The sequence below is a fragment of the Bufo bufo genome, chromosome 5 (genome assembly GCF_905171765.1).
Source record: "Bufo bufo chromosome 5, aBufBuf1.1, whole genome shotgun sequence".
Taxonomy (NCBI): Eukaryota; Metazoa; Chordata; class Amphibia; order Anura; family Bufonidae; genus Bufo; species Bufo bufo.
This window is the reverse complement of record NC_053393.1, coordinates 210,307,016-210,331,217: the sequence shown is the minus strand read 5'-3', so window position 1 is coordinate 210,331,217 and position 24,202 is coordinate 210,307,016. Positions and strand designations below refer to the sequence as shown.

Sequence of the window (24,202 nt, the reverse complement as noted above, 5' to 3'; positions counted from 1 at the left end):
TATATATCTGCCTTTGAAGATGCTGGAGAAGTGATCACACATGCTCAATACCACTCCTTGTAATGTCTATGGTACTGACACAGATAAGCAAGTACAGCAGTTGCCTATCTCTGTCAGTTCCATAGATTGATGGAGAATGTATGATCAGTGGAGGTACGATCTGAGAAAGATAATAATGACGCAAGAGTGCAAGAGCTTTTAGTGAAGCGAGCGGGAACATGCAGGAGCTCGACATAGCATATCGCTGCTCCTGCTAGTGCCTAATCCACTAAGGCTCCATTAACACGTCCGCAAAATGGGTCCGCATCCGTTCCGCAATTTTGCGGAACGGATGCGGACCCATTCATTCTCTATGGGGACGGAATGGATGCGGACAGCACACAGTGTGCTGTCCGTATCTGCATTTGTGGTGCGCGGCCCTGATCTTTGGGTCCGCAGCTCCGCAAAAAGATAGAGCATGTCCTATTCTTGTCCGCAGCTTGCGGACAAGAATAGGCATTTCAATGGGGGTGCCGGGCTGGTGTGTTGCGGACCCGCAATTTGCGGGTCCGCAACACACCACAGACGTGTGAATGCAGCCTAAGGCCTCTTTCACACGACCATTTTTTTCTTCCGTTTACGGGCCGTTTTTTGCGGTCCGTATACGATCTGTATACGAACCCATTCATTTTAATGGTGCCGCAAAAAAAAACAGAACACATACGGAAATGCATCTGTATGTCTTCCGTATCTGTTCCGTTTTTGCGGAACCATCTAATGAAAATTAATTTTATGCCCAGCCCAATTTTTTATATATAATTACTGTATACCGTATATGCCATACGGAAAAACCGAACGGAAATGGAAACACAACGGAAACAAAAAATGGAACAACGGATCCGTGAAAAACGGACCGCAAAACACTGAAAAAGCCATACGGTCGTGTGAAAGAGGCCTAAAGCCTGGAATAGAGCATTGGATGTGGTATGCCAGGCTTTAGCAGAGTGCGCTGGCATAGGCTGCAGTAGCAATGTGTGCTCCTGCCAGTAGAGTGCTCTCTGTGGCCTCACAGAATCTGTACACCCGTCAGCAGTGTATGGATTTCAAAGTGCTACAGACGGCTAAACGTCAGGTACCTATTTTGTAAGCAAATCAGAAAAAAATTAAAGTATATTACAAAAATGTATTATATGACATTTAAAATAGTTTTTAATAAAAGTGTTTAAAAGTTTATGTATCCAATACAACCCTTTTTTTTTAATATGAAGAGAAGATTCTCAGTTTCATTATGCAGATATTTAGTTAAAATTCTTTCTCACTGGAGAAGTGGGTCCTCTAAGGCTACTTTCACTCTGGCGTTTTGGCTTTCGGTTTGTGAGTTCCGTTCAGGGCTCTCACAAGCGGTCCAAAACGGATCAGTTTTGCCTTTAATGCATTCTGAATGGAAAAAGATCCGCTCAGAATCCATCAGTTTGTCTCCGTTCCGTCTTCATTCCACTTTGGAAGCGGACACCAAAACGCTGCTTGCAAAAACTGAGCCAAACGGATCCGTCCTGGCACACAATGTAAGTCAATGGGGACGGATCCGTTTTCTATGACATAATCTGACACAATAGAAAACGGATCCGTCCTCCATTGACTTTCAATGGAGTTCATGACGGATCCGTCTTGGCTATGTTAAAGATAATACAAACGGATCCGTTCTGAACGGATGCAGGCAGTTGTATTATCTGAACTGATCCATCTGTGCAGATCCATGACGGATCCGCATCAAACGCGAGTGTGAAAGTAGCCTAAGTAGAACTCAGGTTGTCACTAGTTAGACTAGGGTGAGGGGTCTAAGGAAATCTCTTTTCTTTCCCCTTAAACTCCACAGAGAGCTATGATCTTTTTCTGTTGGATTCCCAGGTCACAGTCGTTAGAATTCGAGATGAGCGAATCGAATCCCACGAAGTGGAATTCGATCCGAAATTCAGAATAAATTCGATTCGCCTCGAAGCCGAATTTCCTTGTGCTTCGTGTCAGCGAATCAATTTAACCTGAAATAGTGTGAAAAACAAAAAAAATTCAAACTTACAGTACCTCCTCCATTTGCTCGCGACTGGCCACTAGCCTCCTTCTTGATTAAAGATCTCGGCTGAAATATCGTGAGTGGTGACATATGACGTCACCACGCGCCGGGCGAGATTTTGCTCCAGATCTTCAAGCAAGATGGCGGCGGCCGGTGCGTCGCGAGCAAATGGAGGCGGTAAGTTTGATTTAATTTTTATCAATTGTTCATTTTACACAGTTTTTACACTCAGATGCCCCGATCATGTATGAACGCGGCATCTGAGGGGTACAATGATGGGGAGCAGTGCTATCGCAGCTCCCTGTCATTGCACCCACTACTCGAATCGAACTTTTCAATTATTCGCTCATCTCTAGTCAGAATAGTCACCGATAAGTGGCTGGTGTGCTGTAGGGAATTTTACAAAACAAAGGGCCGTCAACTAATTTGCAGTCAGGATGCAACAAGCCAGAGGATGGTATGGAACCATCATATAGAGACAGGCCAGGATTCAATACCAGGAGTAGAACTGCAGGAACCAGGCGACAAAGTCAATACACAGGATAGGAGTGTAATCCAGCCAAGGCCAGGACCTGGATTAGGCATTACAGAGCCAATAACATAGGAAAAATTAGCCAAACAAGGATCTACCTTGATCTCCAGACAAGGAGATCCCACCCAAAGGTCCCACCCCTGCCTGTATGCAGATGCATATGGCTCCCACTGAGCTATAATAGGATCCTATATAACTACATGTAGACTATACCTTATAAACAGGGAAGTGGCTGTTGGGCTCTTGGCATATACATAAGGCCCCATTCACATGACCGTATTTTTGTTTCCGCATCCAATTCACATTTTTTGCAGATCGGACGTGGACCCATTCATTTCAATGCATGGGGCAGCAAAAAATGAGGGCACCACACCGTTTGCTGTCGGCATCCGTATCTCTGTTCTGCAGCCCCACAAAAAAGACTGAACATGTCCTATTCATATCCGTTTTGTAGACAAGAGTAGGCATTGTTACAATGGGTCTACAAAAAAAACAAAAACGGATGCAACATAGACGTCACAAAGATTTTTTGTACATCCACGTTTTGCGTGGATGTGGTCATGTGAATGCACCCTAATATGTGTACATTTCCCAAATACACCTGTAAATTCATACTGTGAAGTTTCATCACGTTTGTCATTTTTGAAGCTTTTGGTCTAAAAATTTTAATTTTTTTGGCATGTAATCCTACAGGAAAAGAACGGTAGTCAAATAAAACAAATGGCGGATAAAAATACCATGATTATTGATAATGTATTGTCTTGGTATCAGATCAACATTAAAAATAGGACACATTTATGAATCAAAAGCATTGTAATAATGCATGTCAACCTGTGTGTAGTCAAATTCAGTACATTTACATTACTTACAGTAATACTTACATGTAATATGTAGGATATAATCCTTCAAAGTACCAGCAGTGTTTTTTGGCTTCAGTACACTGAAAAACAGAACAGACCAAACTAGTGAACACATTGGGGCAGATTTACGAATCCTGTCTAATATGTTGGCAGTATAAATGTAGATAGTAAAATGCATGAGATTTATCCCGGCGGCTCAGACTGGATGATAAAGTTGATGCAGGGATGGACACTTTTAGATAACTTTATTACAACTTTTGGTTCTCATACTTTGTAAAAGAATTTTGCGCCAAAACTTTCCCGCAAAATGTTTATTTCAATTGATTTCCCTTTTCCACAAAGCTGCGCCCCCTTGGCAAGTGGTTTATTCTTTTTGGCTTACTTGCTTCATAAATATGTCTAACATAAGAAATGACAAATTTCACCAAAGTTTGGTATAAATTATGCCCAAATTCAGGAGCAGACACAATGGTTAAATGTGGGCCGTTGTCTTCTTATACACTAAACTGTGAATTTTGAAATATGATATTGTGATTATGACATAAAGGATCATCACTAACAGATCGGTACTCCTGCCAATCGGCGCTGCGGTGTACCGGAACATGGCTCAGTTCTATACACTGTGTAGTGGCTGTGCCTGGTTCTCTTAAATGGGACTGAGCAGCAGTAACCAGGCACAGTCTGGTTCTGGCACTAAACTGATTAGTAGGGAAGTCTGGAGTCGGACCTCTGCAGATCTGAAACTGATAACCTATCCTAAGGAACATTAAAAGACCATTCCAGGCAAAACCATATTATGCCTTGTCCAGTGGTACAGTGAATGGTGACATGAAGAAAAAACCTTTGTTATGTACCACCCCCAGAAGCCCTGAGGTAGGCATAACACAATGGGAGAGATTTATCAAGAATGGTGCTTCCTACACCAGTCTTGATCCCTTTTGTGCTGGAGTGAGGAGTGCCAAGACCCAATATATTAAAAGGTTATTTTCTGATTACTGGTGATGACCAATGTGTTTGTAAGACGGTATATGGCACATACTAATATACACCATTTTCTGCTGTATTTAATAAGGTATGGCCACTTGTTTGCCAAGTCTTTCGGGCTGTCCAAAGAAAGGTCCTGTCCATAAAATGGATGCTGATGGAGGGTCATGTGACCATGCAACTCACCTAAATGCGTTGTTTCCTCCATTCAGATACACCGCACCGGTCATCTGCACTTGCACTGCTGGGAGTTTAGTGCAGTTGCAGTGTGTTTTAATGGACAGCCTCATTGGCTTCAAAGCCCAGAACGAGTAGGAGTAGGAGTAGAATTTAAATGAATAAAATACAAGTTTTACAGAATCTTTTCCAATAAAACTAAACATGTCTGCTCAGCTCCTTCTGCTCTATAACATGCTGCCTGTAGCTTACTTTGCATAGGTTCCCTTTAAGTCCAGTTTTATGGTGTAAAGCCAATGATAAATCTCCCCCATGTTTTTCAGTTTTGCCTTTGGTGTTGCTTTCCCATAATAGACATTTATGACAAGTCAATCAGGAGAACAGTTGAGATAGGGAACTTCTTAAATAAGAAGCTGGACCTGTGGAGATCTATCCTTACTTGCTCCCAGCAATTCTAGCTTTGTGACTCCCATGATGTCTTCAGTGGACTTATGGCCCCTGTCTGTAAATTTTTACTCAGATAGTCATCTACCATTTGGGACACATTACTGCTGAGGACAATCTGCAGCAGAGTACATAACCCTGTCTGTGTGGAACTTGACAAATGTGGACCAAAAGTTAGCCTAGGAGCGACAGACCTGGAATGGAGCGGCGGGGAGCTGGTAAGTATAGATCTCTTCACAGGTCCAGCAGATTGGGGGTAGGTGTATTTAAAAAAAAGTCCTGAACAATCCCTTTAAAAGCTGAGCCTATTTTGCTGTTACGAACCACAGGAACTTTTTTAATTTTTCCTTCACCGCATTCAAAGAGCTATAACATTTTTATTTTTCTATTGACATGGCTGAATGAGGGTTTGATGAGTTTTTAAAACCTAGGCAAAAAGTGGATTGTAAAAAAGAAAAGTAAAATTTTTCCCTTAGATATTGACTTTCAAAATCTGCTTAAAAAAAATTATAATTAAAACAGTACCTATGAATACACCATACGAGCGACGTCAGACATGGTACATACAGTATGTAGTAGAATAGTAATATGAGTTTTATGTGCTTCCCACCAAAACAACCCCATTCAAGAACCACAATGTCTGCAGATGGGTGCCCTTTTCAAAGGGGCTCTTGATTTAATCGATTTCCTTAGGCTACTTTCACACTGGCGGCAGGAGGGTTCAGCAGGCTGTTACAAGGGGGAACAGCCTGCCGGATCCATGCTAACGCTAACTCACTGTGGCGCCGGACAAACATGCCGAGAGGCGGCCGGACAAAAACTACAGCATGCTGCATAGTGATTGGGGCCGGAGCGAACTTCCGGCAGCACAGTGGGCTAGCGTTAGCACGGATCTGGCAGGCTGTTCCCCTGCCGGAACAGCCTGCCGGACCATGCTGCCGCCAGTGTGAAAGTAGCCTTAGTCATGTTACAAGGCTTGTTAAAGGGTCGGACATTAACTATTGGGTAGCAAGCTCCAATAGATGGCACTCTAAAGACAGCTTTCTTTCTCTTGGAAGAGGGCTAATCTGCATACCCTTAGACTCCGGACTAGTTGGTAGTTTCAGGCTGCAGGTGACCAATTCACTTTAATAATAAAATAGGGAAAAATGAAAAATGGGATTTCCGAGGCTTTTAATTGTTTAATAACTGTAAAAACTATAGTTTCATGCTTCCTATGCTCAGATGAGATCATCTTTTAACAGCTACATTGCAGTGATTGTTCTACTCCTTGGTAGCAGCTTGAGATATTCCCAGGGCATGGAATGTATTAGGTCTTTTAACAGGCAGCTCCCACGCTCATGGATGCTAATTAGACACTATGCAGCAGATAATATAATGATCTGTGGCCATGACAAAGACAAAGTAAAGTTCAGCTGTGGTGTAAGTATTACTGTGTCTGAGTACAGACAATAAGTGTGCGAATCTTATTCTCCCCTTGCAACTCTGATTTCCACTGCCAAGATGTAGAGCAATGGAGCGGGGCGCAGCCGTAGCGAAGTGCGGCTTGACTTAGGGGGAAGTTAGGAGGCACGAAAGGGTTAATATGTTTAGGATAAGGTTCAGGGTCTGATTGGTTGTATGGGGGTGGGTCAGTTGCGGGGTTTGGTGGGCTATATATAAACTAGTGGGGAGGGGTGTATCTATTCAGTGCAGTGGGTACCTGGATAGTTTCTATGGAGGTTGGGACACAGCTAGGCCACTCTGAGAGCTGCTGATAACCAAGTTAAGGGTACTTTCACACTAGCATTATTCTTTTCCAGTATTGAAATCCAGTAAAGGGTCTCAATACCAGAAAAAAACACATCCATTCAGTATGCATCAGGATGTCTTCCATTCCGTCCCTTGTACGGTATGTGACCGGACAAAATTCCGCAGCTTGCTGTGGTATTCCTTCCGGCCAAAATCCCGGAACAATACCGCACTTGCCGGATCCGGCATTAATTTCCAGTTATCACCTCCACAATATAGGGAGGAGTGATCGCTAATGCCATCGCTCATCCCCATACAGAATCATTGTTTGCTGGCTGCAGAGGCTGTTTACACAGCACAATCTGCTACCGGCAAACTATTATTTAGGTGTCTGTGTGCCGCTCGTTCAGTGGGTAACCGGTGGCACGCTTGTTGGCAATGATCTGCTCTATCTTCGGGCAATGTAAAGGGGCTTTTAGACTTAAAGGGGTTGTCCAGGATTCTGATATTGATTGCATATCCTCAGAATAGGCTATCAATATCAGACTGGCAGGGGTTCAACACCATGGGGCCAGAACTACACAGCTCCACCCACTGAGTGGTGTACAGAGCTGGTAACTGCAGCACTGCTCCCACTCACTTCAGTGGGAACAGTGCTGCAGTTACCAGCTCTGTCCACTACACAATTAACCCATTACTCCGAGCAACGTCGCAGGTGCGAGATTGAAATGGCCAGATGACATTTCTTGGTCTGTCAATCATGGAGACCAGCCCTTCGCTGCTCAAGCAGGCTGATTAAAGTATGAATTGATTCCGTCATTGCTATTATAGAATTTCCTAATATAATGGTGGAATTTATCATGAGGGAAATGTTTTAAGTTAGTTTTTCTTCTGTAATTTGCTCCAAGCTTATCAAACAGTCATTACACACCCCCCCCCCCCCTTCCCCCTTCTACGGGAGTTAAACTGTTCCTTTTTTTCTGACTTTTTTTTTAAAGGCTGCAGTTGATAAATCTGGCGTGCACCCAATTAACATAGCTAACCAGGCCCACTTTTTGACTCCGTTTTCCAAAGTGTTGAGCAACGTAAAATCACAAAAATATGCAAATTTCTGCACAAAAAGGTCATGCCCCAAAATGTTCAACTCTTTTTCAACCAGCATTCTTGTCCAAAGGAAATTATAAATTCATCCCAATGTGCCTTTTAGTTACTCTTCTGTATTAAAACATTAGTTTGCTGTTGGTGAATGAAAACATTTTTGCAGCAGAAACTGCAAACCTGTCCACAGCTAGTCCAGTTCTTAGCTGAGAAATTGATACAACTGCAGGCAATAATCAAAGAGTAGATTCGGCAAAGATTCAAAACCCAGATGTATCTTTAATAAATACACACTTGTGGGGAGACAGCATCCCAGTACAGTGTTGACGATTGACAGGAAATTGACGATTTTATTTCAGACAAATTACGGAATGACTTAGGACATGTAATTTGTCCAAAACACGCCAACGCTGTACCAGGGTGTGAGTATTTAATAAAGGTACAGTAGCAAATGCCAGCCTTCTGCTCGGACCTCCAGGGCATGGATAGTGCAGGACTGCACTCACACAGCGACAAATGTAAACGATTTCCAGTCACCGGTGTTTGTAAAATCCATTCAGTTTTATTTCTTCTCCATTAGCAGTTACAAAATGGTGGGTACAAACCAGGCCTTACATCTCTCTGACGCGTTTCGGGTGCGTGTTTTTAGCACCTGTGATCATAGAGTCACTAGATGACTACATCAGTCAGGCTATATAGTGGAAAAGGTGGGAGGGGACATGCCCAGTAGGTGTGTTTGGCATTAGAGAATACAAGTAGTAGGGCCTTCCATATTGTGCTCAAGAATAATAATGCCCCCAGAGTCACCCCAATAGTAATAATGCCCTCAGTAGAAATAATAATAAGATGACTAATAATAATAATAATAATAAAAATAATAAGCGAATCACTGCTAAAAGTTAATTGTTTTTCAAACTTGTCTCTTTATGAACTGTGTATCCCAAATGGTTGTGTATGGACAACAAACATTTAAAACTGGCAATGTTCGCCCAGTTTCCAGGGTAATAGGCTGGTCACATCCCCTGGCTAGTAGTGAGTTTTTAGTTGAGCAAAGCTAGAGTCAACACCTACATGTGTGAGCTTCTGCCAGGTAGGCCCAAAGAGAAGCCTTAGCCAGGAAATACCATTCCTGAAACTAAAAAGCTCCCAGAAAACAACTTAACAGAGAGAATAGCCCTGAAGAAAAGAAAATGGACATTCACAGAAGGTCTAGAACCATCAAGGCCATGCTGGATTCAAAAAGTAAGGTACTGCACGTTTATGGCAATACGACTTTGCTGCCAGGGAAAGGCTATATTGTTTCAGCACCCACCACACATTGGGGCAGAATGGCCATCCGGATCTTAGATCTACACCCTGCAACTCGGAACTGAATAAAGACTTAAATGGGTTCTCTGGGCTTTTTATATTGATGACCTATCACGTGCAGCTGATCGGCAGGGGTGCCGGGTTTCAGACCCCTGCCAATCTGATATTGATGACCTATCCCGAGGATAGGTCATCAATATTAAAAACCTGGAGAATCCCTTTAATGAGTATGAAATTGTATACCTGTGGCTATTTGGGGAGATTGCAAAATGACCTTAGAGTGAGACTCCTGGGACAAGCCTACTCCATAACATACTATAGAACTGTGCCTATTGCTGTTATATGAACTACTACCCACAATATCAATTCAGTAAAGAGAGACTTTATTTATTTCAAACAAACAGGCCTGGTCTTTAACTCTACCATCCATTCGCCAGTCCCTACATCTGCCCTCCTGGCTTGCACCCATCTACCTAAAGGCAGGTTTAGACGAGCCAATTGAGTGTCCGATTGTTGGAAAGGAAGCTCTCCTTCCTGACAGTCAGCTTTCTAGCTCAGTGAGGGAGACCGCTGCATTTACATGCAGCGATCTCCTTCACAGTATGAGGATGATCCCGTGTCCCCATACAGAATTATTGTTTCTGTGCAGCAGATCTCTGTTTACACAGCCCAATCTGCTGCCCAGAAACGATGATTGGCAGTGCCTGCACGAACGACAGGATCACCGGATAAATGGGCAAAAACGCTCAGATTGGCGGCACATTTAGATGGCCAGATTTTTGGGAACGAGTGTTCGCAGGAGAGGTCGTTCCCGATAATCTGGACGATTATTGGTTCGTCTAAATCCACCTTAAGATCAAGGGCACCCACCTAATTACAGGTAAAAGCTCCTAAAAGGTCCAGGGTGTGCCCTGAGGGAAAAAAAGGTGCACCTTCCATTCACTGCACAGCCCTAGGGAGCGTTGGAGGGAGTACAGCTCTGTGAACCACTATAACTAATTTGTAGTGCAAAGAAAAAATAATACCCACCTGACTCGCTCCATGCTGCCATCTGCAATACAATACATTCCTGTGGTACACAGGCAGTCATTCCAAAATACAAAAACGCCCCAAAATACGCCTCAAAAACGCCTGTAAAAAGCGTTTATCGAATACGCTCAGGTGTGAACCCAGCCTTAGGATGGCAGTACAGTAGAATTCAGGAGTCAGGAGGAGAGTGTCAAATCATTACTTATTGTGGACGGTGGCCGTGAGGAGGGTTTAGGCAGTTCCCTGGGCATCGGCCCACCGAAAGTTTCCCTGTAGGGTCAATGGCCAGTCCATCCCAAGTCAGTAGGCATAGTCTAGAATCAAATTGTGTAGTGGTCTAACCTGGCAGAGGTCAAAGGGCTCTAGAGAAGGGGGGATCATAGTAGTGTCAATAACAGGGGCATAACGAACGGCTCATGGTCCTTGATGCAACAGTTCAGCTTGGGCTACCCAGTATAACTTCTCCAACGCTTGCCAGCTGCAGTTCATCTATAGCTTTCTAGCAGCATCGCTGTATCTCTTAAGTGACCCACTGATGTAATGCTAGCAGCCATGAAGTTACATCTTCGCTGACTTGAGTTGACCGCTTCCCAAATAATGGCTTCAGCACTATTTGCCCACTAAGCTGTGTTACACAGGAAGGAGGCTTTTTATGTACTTGTTCCCTGGTGTTAGCCAGTGCTTGAATATCTACCTTTAATCTAACTTAGCTGAGGTCCTCATAGAGTTCTCGCATTAAAGGGCTTCTGTCACCCCACTAAACTAATTTTTTTTTTTTGTGTACTTATAATCCCTATCCTGCGATATATCTATACATTATGTTATTAATCAAAAATAACCGCCCCCTCCTCCTGTTGATTGACAGGGCCAGCCGCGATCTCCTCCTCCGGCCAGCCCTGTCAGCATTTCAAAAATTGAGCTCCTGTGTTGATTCGGCGCAGGAGCTCTGAGATAAGGAGGCTGGTCTCCTCAGCACTCCCTCAGTGCGCCTGTGCCGATGACGTCTTCTCTTTCGGTGACGTCATCGGCGCAGGCGCACTGAGGGAGTGCTGAGTAGGCGAGCCTCCTTATCTCAGAGCGCATGCGCCGAATCAACACAGGAGCGTGATTTTTGAAATGCTGACAGGGCTGGTAGGAGGAGGAGATCGTAGCTGGCCCTGTCAATCAACAGGAGGAGGGGGCGGTTTTTTGCGGCTGCTACCAGCAAGTAGACGCCCTACTTGCTGGTAGACAGGTAATTAGCATATTATAAAAGTAAGTTTTTTGACATATCTACTGAACGAAAATGATTAATAACATAATGTATAGATATATCGCAGGATAGGGATTATAAGTACACAAAAAAAAAAAAATGAGTTTAGTGGGGTGACAGAAGCCCTTTAATTGCTGGATACCACAACCACTAGAAGTATTGGTAGGGGTGGAGTATAATCTCAGCTCAGCAGTCTCTACCATATACAACCACTCATCTGCATTTTTCTCCACAGCTTTATTTCCTTTACTATAAAATGACTTACTGCTACTTTTGGCATTAAAGGATTAATGATCTCTTTTCTGACTGGGGAAGGGGGGAGTCCAGCATCATAAATCTTCTTCCACTGTCTACTCCACTGTAGCGTCACAGATTTATTAAGCAATTAAATTGCTTTAGGCCCCTTTCACACGGGCGAGTTTTCCGCGCGGGTGCAATGCGTGAGGTGAACGCATTGCACCCGCACTGAATCCGGACCCATTCATTTCTATGGGGCTGTGCACATGAGCGGTGATTTTCACGTGTTGCCTGAAAATCGCAGCAAGCTCTATTTTGTGCGTTTTTCACGCAACGCAGGCCCCATAGAAGTGAATGGGGCTGCATGAAAATCGCAAGCATCCGCAAGCAAGTAAAATAGCGCTGGAGGGGTTAAAAAAATAAATTAATTAATTAACTCACCTTAATCCACTTGTTCGCGCAGCCGGCATCTCTTCTGTCTTCATCTGTGAGGAAAAGGACCTTTGATGACGTCACTACGCTCATCACATGATCCATTACCATGTTATAAAGGGAAAATAATACAATCTACACAACCTTGAACCCAAACCTGAACTTCTGTGAAGAAGTTCGGGTCTGGGTACCACAGTCTTTTATCACGCGCGTGCAAAACACATTGCACCCGCGCGAAAAAAAACTGAACGGAACGCAATCGCAGTCAAAACTGACTGCAATTGGGTATCTACTCGCACGGGTTTGCAGCAACGCATCCGGACCTTATCCGGACACGCTCGTGTGAAAGAGGCCTTATAGCAGACACAGAGGACAACTTGACTTAGTAAAAGAAATCTGGAAGCAGGATTCTTAATCTTAATCATGATTAAGATCACTTGAAGATCGAAACACATTGACTATCTTGCAAGATACAACTGAAGTTGTTTTAATTAATATGGAATAAAGATGATATGGTTTTAACTTCTGAGTGCTGGACAATTGCCTTGTGGAATCCTGCTTCCAGATTTCTTTTAGTAAGTCAAGTTGTCCTCTGTGTCTGCTATAAAGCAATTCAAATGGCAACAGGCCAGTAAAATGTTGCAGTGCTTTGCTAATTGCAAACTTTAAATAAAGACGCCAGCAGTCCTAGGCCTTGCCATCTTTATCAACCACAACATGCTTCTAAGGCTTTTATCAAATCTTTCCACCAAACCATCTGTTTGTGAATGGTAGACTGACATACGGAGAGCCTAATAGTCCCCTGGTTAGTTAGGAACTCTTTAGGTATTCCAACCCTGCTAAAGACCTGCACCAACTCTTTGGCAATGGTTATTATAGCCATATTTCTTAGCAGAATGGCCTCTAAATATTGGGTTGCATAATCTGAGATTACCAGTATGAACTGATGTTCCCGAGCTAATTTGATTATAGGTCCTATCAGATCCATTACTATCTGTTCAAAGAGCATTTCAAAAATGGACAAAGGTACTAGGAGCTTCTGAAATTTGAATTTGTATATTGGCACTCTGGCTGGAAGCCCAATATTGTTTACTATCTGCTATTAGCCCAGGCCAGAAAAAAAACTTTTTAAATTCTACCTATAAAATGCCCATGTGCTAAATCTAAGACAATTCTGATATATGGCTTGGGAACTACCAACTGTTCCACAATGTGCCCATCTTGCATGTTTACCTGATGCAGTAAATAATTTTGTACTACCCTATAAAGATAGGCAAGTGGGACACCTACATACTGTACACCAGTTCTTTAGGCTACTTTCACATCTGTGTTTTTGCTGGATCTGGCAGGGGATCAGCAAAAATGCTTCCGATAATACAACCGTCTGCATCTGTTCTGAATGGATCCGGTTGCATTACTTCCCAAATTAACAAGACGATCCAGCACTAAAACCACTGTAAGTCCATGGGCGTCCGATCATGTCCGGAAAAAACGGATCCGGCACAATTGACTTACATTGTGTTTCATGCCGTGTCTGTCATGATTAGTATGCCATGATGCACACAAAAACGTTGCTTGCAGTGATTTTATGGCCTGCATGGGAACCTAACCAAGCGGAATGAAATGCATTCTGGTGCTCTCCATTCCGTTCAGTTTTGTCCTTACTTTTACATTTTCTCTAACTTGGAGAAAAGTAGGGTCATTCAACAGAGAAGTGGCCAAATTGTCACTTGTTACCTTGATGTCTGGTAATAATTTTCACACTTCTTATCCATCTACATTGATATCTGCTTAATCCCCTTTATTAACATCAGTTGCATTTGTGTTAAAGCATTAAAAGGAAAAGAAGAAGCAGTCTGAGTAATCAGTAAGAGGATGAAGCACTCATGTCCCTTTGTTCATGGGGCCTCAGTACTGGTGGATCTTTTATCGGTTGTTCCAAGAATTCCCAGAAAACAACTGAACTCTTGTCCCAGTATTGCACCATACAGAAAAGGGGGAACAGCTGGCAGATTACATCAGCATGGGTCCCTATAGAAACTAGTGCAGTTTTATAGTCATGACTTTGAAAATGAACACAGGTAACCCCTATAGTATGGGACTGTAATCTATCTGGGTTTACAAAATTGGCCTTAACCAATGTGATGCGACTGCCAGTATCAAACAGAACCTCCTTCCCCTGTACCATTACTGTATACTCGTCTATCAGTATTTTCACAACACTCATACCACATTGCATGGGTTCAGCATTTAGCAGCCACATGCCCTGGGTCCATACACCATAAGCATTTATTAGGTTCAGGTCTTTTTAAATCAGGCCAGTCTTCAGATCTTGGCCTGGCTCCTCATTTAGTAGTCACAGACTTTCCATTAGTAGTGGGAGAAACCTACTCCTGGACATAGCAAAGTGTTGTCAGAGATTTATCAGGTTCTCTGCTGCTGCATACCTTTCCATCAGATAGACCAGTTCATATGCACTGTTATAGTCACCATGTGTATATTTCTGACAAAAGGGCTCTCCGATACCTGTCCACGACCAAATGCTCCACAACCTCTGGAGCAGAAATAACATTTGACTGTAACCACTTTGTCAAGAGTATAGGTCATATATTTGTGGCATAAAAAGTGGCATATTTTGATGCAGAAAATTCCATCTAGATGGGACTTTCAGAAAATCATGTGCTTCCCGCCAAAACAACCTCCTTCAGATGAATGGAACTGATTTTCAGTCATAGAAATTTTCTACAACTAAATCTCCTTCATGTGAAGACCCCTAAGCCCAAGAATGCACTGTGACTCCCAAACGTGCCAAAATCTCAGCCTAAGTGTACAGCCACATGGTCAGGTTTCCTGATGCAGTTTTAGAAGCCAAAACCAGGGGTGAATTCAAAAAAGAGAAGTCATATTGGTCCTTTATACTTTCTCTACATTTACGATACACTCCTGACTTTGCCTTCCAGAACTGCATCAGTAAATCTGACCATGTAGCCATACCCTTAAAGTGGTTTTCTGAGATTTTCATATTGATGGCCTATCCTAAGGATAGGCCATCAATATGTGATTGGTGGGGGTCAGACTCCCAGCATCCCTGTTGATCAGCTGTCTGAGGAGACAGATGCGCTCCAATGAGCACCGTGACCTCCTTGCAGCGTACCAAGCACAGTGTCATACATTGTACTGCAGCTCAGCCCCATTCACTTAAATGGGACTAAGCTCTGGCTAGACCATATGACAAATGACAATTCTGTTACTGACCTAGGAAGAGGCTGCCGTGCTTAAAGGAGCACCACAGCCTCTTCAGACAGCTGATTGGTGGGAGTGCCAGGAGTCAGGCCCCCACAGATCACTTATTGATGGCCTATCCTAAGGACAGGCCATCAATATTAAAAATATCAGAGAAATCCTTTGAGCTTGCTGTTAACTTGAGCATCTACTGGGTCCAAATAATAATAAGACTTCAAAGCTCAGCATTATCCTGGCCTGAGTACAGTAAATGTACTCCACTTGTCTTTTTGATCTCTATACAGACTATTTTCTTCTTATAATATAGTTTGTGAAATGACCTTTGACAATAGTTTTATTACACGTTTTATTATGACGGGGAAACGCCTGGAAGTAACTGATAATAATTTTACCTAAAAGCCACAGAAAACCCATTTCATATTTCTTCTCTCTCTTCAAATGCTGTATACTGGAAGTATATGTTCAAGTTTTATGTCTCTTCTTGTCTTGCACGCATTTGCTGAGACCAGAGTGACAGTATTTTAAGGGTAGACCGTCATTTGTCATCTTTTAGATGGCGTTTATTATGTTTTCTGTGCTTCAGTAAAGATATACTCAGTTTAGCCATTTTATTTTCTGCACAGGCTGTCCGACGGTGGCAATGAAATCATTTTATATTTCCCTGTCTGAATTACTAGGTAGACAATTTGCTTCAATACATCACTGTATATTTTGGTTTGAGTACCACAAATTAAGAATAAATCCAGATGTGCAACTGGCGTTTAAAAAGTCACAACCACACTGTTTGCAACTTTTTCACACCAAAAAATAATGATGAATCAGGCTCATGGTGGTAAAAGGGGAGACTCACTTTAAAGGGGCTTTCCAGGATACCCTCAGTTTTTACTTAGCAGCCCCCCCTTACCCCCCAGCAAGATTGACCTACCACAAGCAGTGTTGGACTGCAGTTCCTTGGGCCCACCAGAGGGCCCAATCCCCATATCATCAATAAAGTCTAACAATTTTTAGTCAAAGAAATAGACTCTAGTGGCAAATGCGTAAGGCAGACAAATTAGTTTTTTCTCCAGGACATTTGGGGTCAACTAATTCCAGGGGACTATGTAAAAACTAAGGGGGATCCGTTAGAGAAATAGTCAAAGGTTGCCAATTATGTTTTAGTTTTGATACTTAGGCATTTCTTCATGCTATTGCAGATATCATATTGTCAAAAGTGACGGCAGGAACTGTAGCCAGGTAGTCAGGTTTGAATTAGTTTCACAGAAACATATAAGCAATTCTGGCAAAAGCAAAATGTGACGTTCGTTCAAAGATAACAAAATAGATATCAGAACAGGCAATATCTCTGTGGCTCCTGCATTAACTTCACATTTACTAATATATGTCTGTTTCATATTTTGGTTGGTAATTCCTCTTTAAATATTGATGACACCAATGTATTTTGCCCATGGCAAAGTAGTTACAGTACAATCTATTGCACTATTGTAGTTACCTCTGACTTACTTATTCCATGTGTGCAGATTGTACCTAAGACATACTTGTATTTGCCAGCTATGCAAGGCTTAAACTGAATATTTTATGCTACCTTGATTTATATCGGTGGTAATACTGTACAGTATAAGTTGAGAGAATCCCTTTAAGGTCCCATTTTATGGGCTGTCACAGCATATAATTATCAGGATCAAACTGCTTGTTCATGATAATTGCCTGTTCAATAGAGGAAGTAAAAGCTGCATTTATATGCTGCAATCACCTCGACTGTATGAGTACGAGGGATCACTGCTGCGATTGCTTGTCCCCTTAAAGAATCAGTGTTTCTGGGCAGCACAATCTGCTGTCCAAATATAATGTTTTAGATGACCACAACAGCCATGTTTTCATTGATAAATAAGTTCGTTCATTGGGTGATTGGCGGCACCTATATACAGGGAATTATTGGGAACAAGCACTCCCAATAATTGCCCCAATCGTTGGCCCTTGTGACGAGGCCTTTAGTAGTACACTCATGGTCACTGACTGGTCACTGGCTTAGGTCCTCAAATCCATATACATTCTTAGTTTCTGATCCAAAATTTGGTCCACAAAAAACAATAGTTGAGTACCATATAATAAGAACTGGAAATTTGCTCAAGTTTTGATCTTCCACACTATGTTTGTTAGGGGGGTGGTCTTGAAGGTTCATTGTTTACATAGGTTCGTCCATGCATATGGGTAGGTCATAAGGATTGATTTTACTTATCTGACATCCACTAAAGAATGAGTCCCTTAGCAAAAATCTGACTTGGCTCCTCAATATGATGTCAGGTTTTAATGTAAACAGAAAAATGCCAAAAAAGGGAGGAAGGTGATGAATTCTTCTCCAAGACTACCATGATTAGATCAAATATAGAAAAATGGAGGTAGTAATCTATTAAAACATAGCGTTTATTAATATATAATTAAAACGTTTACCAACAATACACTTAATACTAAAAAGTGTGCACACCACCACTCGTGCAACAAAAATAAAACACACAATAACACAAAATTGCCAAAGATACCTTATGTTGACAGTATCAGGTAATGGCAATAAAGGAAAAAATCTGCCAACCGGAAATATATCCCACAATAATATAAGGAACGGTCTTACCGGTGGGTAGAGGTCATCTGGAGACCATCGTGAAGTTCCAGAGGTCTCAGTTTTCAAATATAACAGCGGGCAGGGTCCTGGTTTTGGACTCTGTCCCTAGAATGCCCTGTCGGGTCTAGTATGCCCTGACATCCTCCTAATAAGGAGTCATCACCCTGACAAGGGCGGCCCCATCCGGAACCTTTCCCTAAAAATTGGAGGTCCTGGGCGTCCGTGCCTAGGGATACTACTAGATGGATAACCCCTAAAAGCAGGAAAAAAATCCAGAGACGAAACACGTAGGGATTTTTTTTCCTGCTTTTAGGGGTTATTCATCTACTAGTATGCCTAGGCAGGGACGTCCAGGGCCTCCTATTTTTAGGGGAAAGTTCCAGACAGGGCCACCCTTGTCAGGGCGATGACTCCTTATTAGGAGGAGACCTGACAGGGCGTTCTAGGGACAGAGTCCAAAACCAGGACCCCGCCCGCAGTTATATTTGAAAACTGAGACCTCTGGAATATCACGATGGTCTCCAGATGACCTCTACCCACCGGTAAGACCGTTCCTCATATTGTTGTGGGATATATTTCCGGTTGGCTGAATCTTCCTTTATTGCCATTACCTGATACTGTCAACATAGGGTATCTTTGGCAATTTTGTGTTATTGTGTGTTTTATTTTTGTTGCACGAGTGGTGGTGTGCACACTTTCAGTATAAAGCGTATTGTTGGTAAACGTTTTAACTATATATTAATAAACGCTATGTTTTAATAGATTACTACCTCCATTTTTGTATATATGATGTCAGGTTTTGCCATGCAGGACAGAAGGACCTGGTGTCTATTTCCCCATCTACTTGTTATCAATGACTGGATCAATTTGCTACACTCTTGTTTCTCTGACTGAAAAAGGCTTAAAAAGGTTGATAAACAACGCTAAAGAATGGTCTTAGATCAATGGTTAAAAAAACACATTACTTATTCTGTTCTAGAGAAAAATGCCTTTTAACTTAATCTTTGTTATCATTATTTTTAAATATTTTACAGCGTTTGATTTATAAATTGCTATTTTATAATCTTGTACCCTGCAGTACTCGGCTATGCGAAACAAATGACATGTAAAATGTCAGTTGCAACAAACATGTCATAATGTTGCAATTTATGATTTGAGAGATGGAGAATAATTGAAGAAACACCTGTCACAGTGAACAAAAAATCTTTGACAGCCAAAGAAATATCTGCCGCAGGTTACATATTATAAAGAACAGAACTTGCATAAAATACAATGCAGCTCATGGTATAACACGGGCAATAACCGTTCATACTCATTAAAGGAGTTGCCAGGGAGGCGTCGTTGTTTTAACAAATAAACTTCCAGACAATGTTAAGTATAAAGAAACATCTCCACCGATCCCCTGTCGCTACCGTTCTGCTGTTTCTCCAGCAGCCATTACCTTTCCTGGCTCGACATGCTGGAAAGGCCAAGAACAGTCTGCTCAGCCAATCACTAGCAGAGATAGGTCACTGATACGGCCAGTGATTGGCTGAGTGATCTTTTCCTGGCATTTCCAGTGTGTCAAGCTAAGACAGGAAGTGGGGACCGGAATATTGCTGGAACGGCAGCACAGCAGCCACGGATCAGTGGAGGTAAGTAATGTTGCTTTTTTTTATATATATATTGCTGGGCCTTTTTTTTAAATAAGAAATGTCTTCCTGGAAAATCCCTTTAATAATTTGAAGGGGTTTCTTTCAGCTATTAAAATGTGATGTATATTAGCAGTAAAATCCATGGCACAAATCCAAACCTTGTATTTCTGCTACAGATTACCAGTTTGTCATGCTGTAGATCCACACATGGATTAGCTCCATCTAAATGGGGCTAATACACGTATATTTCATGTGGATTTCTGCATGAAACGTGTCAAAATCCACGTTAAAAACTAAGCCATGTGAACATAAGGAGTGTTAAAAATACCCAAGCTGTCTCCTTGGGCTATGTGTGGTGTTGCAGCTCAGCATCAACCCAAGAACAAGAGTGGCGCTGCTCCTTTTTTGAAGAGGGAGGGGGGGGGGGCTTGTAAAATAAGCCATGTTCCTCATGAAGTTTTTACAGGTGCTTTTTATGATTTATTTTAACTACATTTTTACATGTGTTTTTTTTATTCATGTTCTTTTCAAGTCCTACAGAGAATCTAGTAAGAAATGCCGTATCCAGATCATGCTGCATTTACCTCTGACCCCAGAAACCCACTATGTATGAAGAATTTAGTTTTTCCTTATAAGGATAAAACACCATAGAAAAATCACAAAAATGCATTTTACAAAATATGCTATGTCTGAAACCACCCTTACAGTGTAAAATATGTAATGTATACTAAGGCTCTGTTTACTGATCAATGCTGTGCCATTCTTTCCATCCAATAAGACAGAATCTCCTGACAAAGCAGAAATATGAACAGAGTCCTACATACTCTAGCTGCTCCACTATATTCTTAAAGTGAACCTGCCAGGTGATTTTGTCTGCCATATCCTAGGATGTAGTGTGAGTCCTGTTGTCCTTTCCCACACACAGTGATTGACAGCTCTCTCTGTATCAGTGGCCCAGATTCAGGTAGATTTGCCCATTACTTACACCTCAGCCGCTCAGCTGAATTTCTCTGCGCTGGAGCAATTTTGCCAAATTGCCACCTGATTCAGGAATCGTTTGTTCATTTAATTTGCTCCTGTTTAAGGCAAAGCTGAGGGCGCAAGGCCGTGCAAGTCAAAGTGGGTGTGCCCCTATGTAAATGAGGAATTTTCGGCTCAGCAGAGGTTTGCTAGCATAATTTCAGGGCAAATCCTGCTCAGCAGCTTGCACTGAGCAAATAAATAGGAGCAGACTTGCGCAGGTTCTTTGCTGAATTTCATCCTGCTTTTTCCTCCCCCCCCCTCCTCCCCCCACCCCTCCATCCCCACCCCATGCCTCCTCCGCACCACGGAGATTGAGGAGCCAGAGCCGGGGCACCCTTGGCCCAAAGAAAAAAACTAAAAAATAATTTTATGTCGACATTTTTTTGCTCAACACAATATGATTTTTTTATTATTTTTCTATATGCTCAGGATTTGGGATTTGGATTTGGGTCGGGCTGCTGATGTCATCCTGCAGGATTGTTACCAACTCAAGGATGACTTCAGGGCTAAAGCGAAACATGCGATACACCTCAGTATCAGGCCTCATGCACACGACCGTTTTTTTTTGCGGTCCGCAAAACGGATTTCCGTTGTTCCGTGATCCGTGACCGTTTTTTCTTCCGTGGGTCTTCCTTGATTTTTGGAGGATCCACGGACATGAAAAGTGAAAAAAAAAACTAAGTCAAGTTTCCATTGAAAATGATAGGAAAAACGGACACGGATCACGGACACGGATCACGGACGCGGATGACTATCTTGTGTGCATCCGTGATTTTTCACGGACCCATTGACTTGAATGGGTCCGTGAACCGTTGTCCGTGAAAAAAATAGGACAGGTCATATTTTTTTCACGGACTGGAAAAACGGATCACGGACGCGGAAGCCAAACGGTGCATTTTCCGATTTTTCCACGGACCCATTGAAAGTCAATGGGTCCGCGAAAAAAAACAGAAAACGGAACAACGGCCGCGGATGTACACAACGGTCGTGTGCATGAGGCCTCAGTCATCTGAAAAAGGTTGTAGCGCCCTCTGTAAATCCTCTCCCGTGCCCTCCTACGAGTCGGCTCAGTCAATAGAATATCAAGAACCATAGCTGCCCCTGGCATGTTGGTGCACAGATGTGAGGTCCCGAAAATGTGGGTGCTCTGCTTGTTCAGATCGTCTGTCTAGGTGCTGCTGAAGTTGCGCGCTCCTTCAGATGACATTTGGCCATCTTTTGCTAACTTGCCCCTGCTTTTAACAGGAGCAAGTTTGCCCAGGGAAAAAAGCTTGCACGCTTCCAGCGCAAGATGCGCATCACACGCGCATGTTTCTGAATCATCGGCAGTACCTAATTTGCATATTCGCTGAGGGAATTCCATGAAGGCGCAACTTACACCCCGCGCAAAATTGCGCAGGAACAGCTAGGCTGCGTGCGCGGGAAAATGGCCGCATTTCAGGCTTAACTGGTTTACAGAATCAGCCGCAAATTTGCATAGGAGCAAATCAGTACTTGCGCGGCGCAAATCACACTTGTTCCCGCGCAAGTGCTTCTTGAATCTGGGCCAGTGTGTGTACACAGTAGGCTATCAATCACAGTGTGTGGTGGGGTAATCAGGACTCTTAGGCCCCTTTCACACGAGCGAGTATTCCGCGCGGATGCGATGCGGGAGGTGAACGCATTGTACCCGCACTGAATACCGACCCATTCATTTCTATGGGGCTGTTTACATGAGCGGTGATTTTCACGCATCACTTGTGCGTTGTGTGAAAATCGCAGCATGCTCCTCTTTGTGCGTTTTTCACGTAACGCAGGCCCCATAGAAATGAATAGGGTTGCGTGAAAATCGCAAGCATCCGCAAGCAAGTGCGGATGCGGTGCTATTTTCACGCACGGTTGCTAGGAGACGATCGGGATGGAGACCCGATCATTATTATTTTCCCTTATAACATGGTTATAAGGGAAAATAATAGCATTCTGAATACAGAATGCATAGTAAAACATCGCTGGAGGGGTTAAAAAAAATATAATAATAATTTAACTCGCCTTAGTCCACTTGATCGCGGCCCGGCATCTCCTTCTGTCTTCATCTGATCTCTGTGCAGCAACAGGGCCTTTGGTGACGTCACTCCGGTTATCACATGGTCCATCACATGATCTTTTACCATGGTGATGGATCATGTGATGACCGGAATGACGTCACCAAAGGTCCTGTTGCTGCACAGAGATCAGATGAACCCAGAAGGAGATGCCGGCTACGCGATCAAGTGGACTAAGGTGAGTTAAATGTATTTATTTTTTAACCCCTCCAGCGATGTTTTACTATGCATTCTGTATTCAGAATGCTATTATTTTCCCTTATAACCATGTTATAAGGGAAAATAATACTATCTACAGATCACCGATCCCAAGCCCGAACTTCTGTGAAGAAGTTCGGGTTTGGGTACCAAACAGGCGCGATTTTTCTCACGCGAGTGCAAAACGCATTACAATGTTTTGCACTCATGCTGAAAAATCGCGGGTGTTCCCGTAACGCACCCGCACATTTTCCCGCAACGTCCGTGTGAAAGAGGCCTTACTGTCTCTCTAGGAGTCTTGTCAGGAATTACTCTGCTTTTTATTCAGAAATCCTGCTCCAAATTACATAAACCTATATACCTCCGGACTCACCTTTTCTTCCCCAATCATATCCTGCACTCGGATAAGACAGCAGAAATCACCTGACAGGTTTCCTTCAAAGTAAAAATACAGTGCTATATCTCTTTTTTCCTAACTTAAACCAGATACTGAAACATATTCTTTCTTTCTAATCGTTTTTTTCTTCAGATTGTAGAAAAAAAAATCACATTTTTCAAAAATATATATGTTTAACAAAAATACCTCCCCTTTAATCTACTTGCACTGTTTAATTTTTTAAAGGAGAACTCTGGACAAAAATCATACACTGGGGCAGATTTACTAACCCTGTAGATGGTCTAAGATGGTCTAAGCCATACACCAGATTTATCACAGGGGCTCAGGCTAGATGATAAATTTGATGCAGGGAGAGACACTTTTCTCTGACTCTGTACCAACTATTGATTGGCTTACTTTGAGATAGAATTTTATGCCAGATTCGTGGCACAATTTTGGTGCTAAATATTGCATCTTAGGCCCTCCCCCATTTCCACTCCTTCTAGCTAAGACCAACCCCTTTTCAATCCCACTTTCGCCAATTTGAACCACTTTTCGGACAGATTCTAGGTGCAGATGCTTTGTTATTTTAAGTGATAAGGGCTTATTATGGATGGCTTCATGAGGGATCGGTCATGTTAAACTAATTTAATCAGTTTCTATGAGGAGGTAAGTTCTAGACTTGACAGCGGCGAATCAATGGATGTCGTATATCTGGACTTCTCCAAAGCATTTGACACTGTACCACATAAAAGGTTAGTATATAAAATGAGAATGCTCGGACTGGGAGAAAATGTCTGTATGTGGGTAAGTAACTGGCTGAGTGATAGAAAACAGAGGGTGGTTATTAGTGGTACACACTCAGATTGGGTCACTGTCACTAGTGGAGTACCTCA

General features: G+C 42.7%; 1 protein-coding gene across 1 annotated transcript in view; it reads right to left on the bottom strand.

Moving 5' to 3' along the window:
- VOPP1 (VOPP1 WW domain binding protein) overlaps positions 1–24,202 on the bottom strand; it is a 123,446-nt gene that overhangs the window by 53,523 nt on the left and 45,721 nt on the right. The window contains exon 2 of the mRNA XM_040433139.1: positions 3,464–3,522. Coding sequence (XP_040289073.1) covers positions 3,464–3,522 — 59 coding nt within the window. The remainder of the gene's footprint in view (positions 1–3,463; positions 3,523–24,202) is intronic.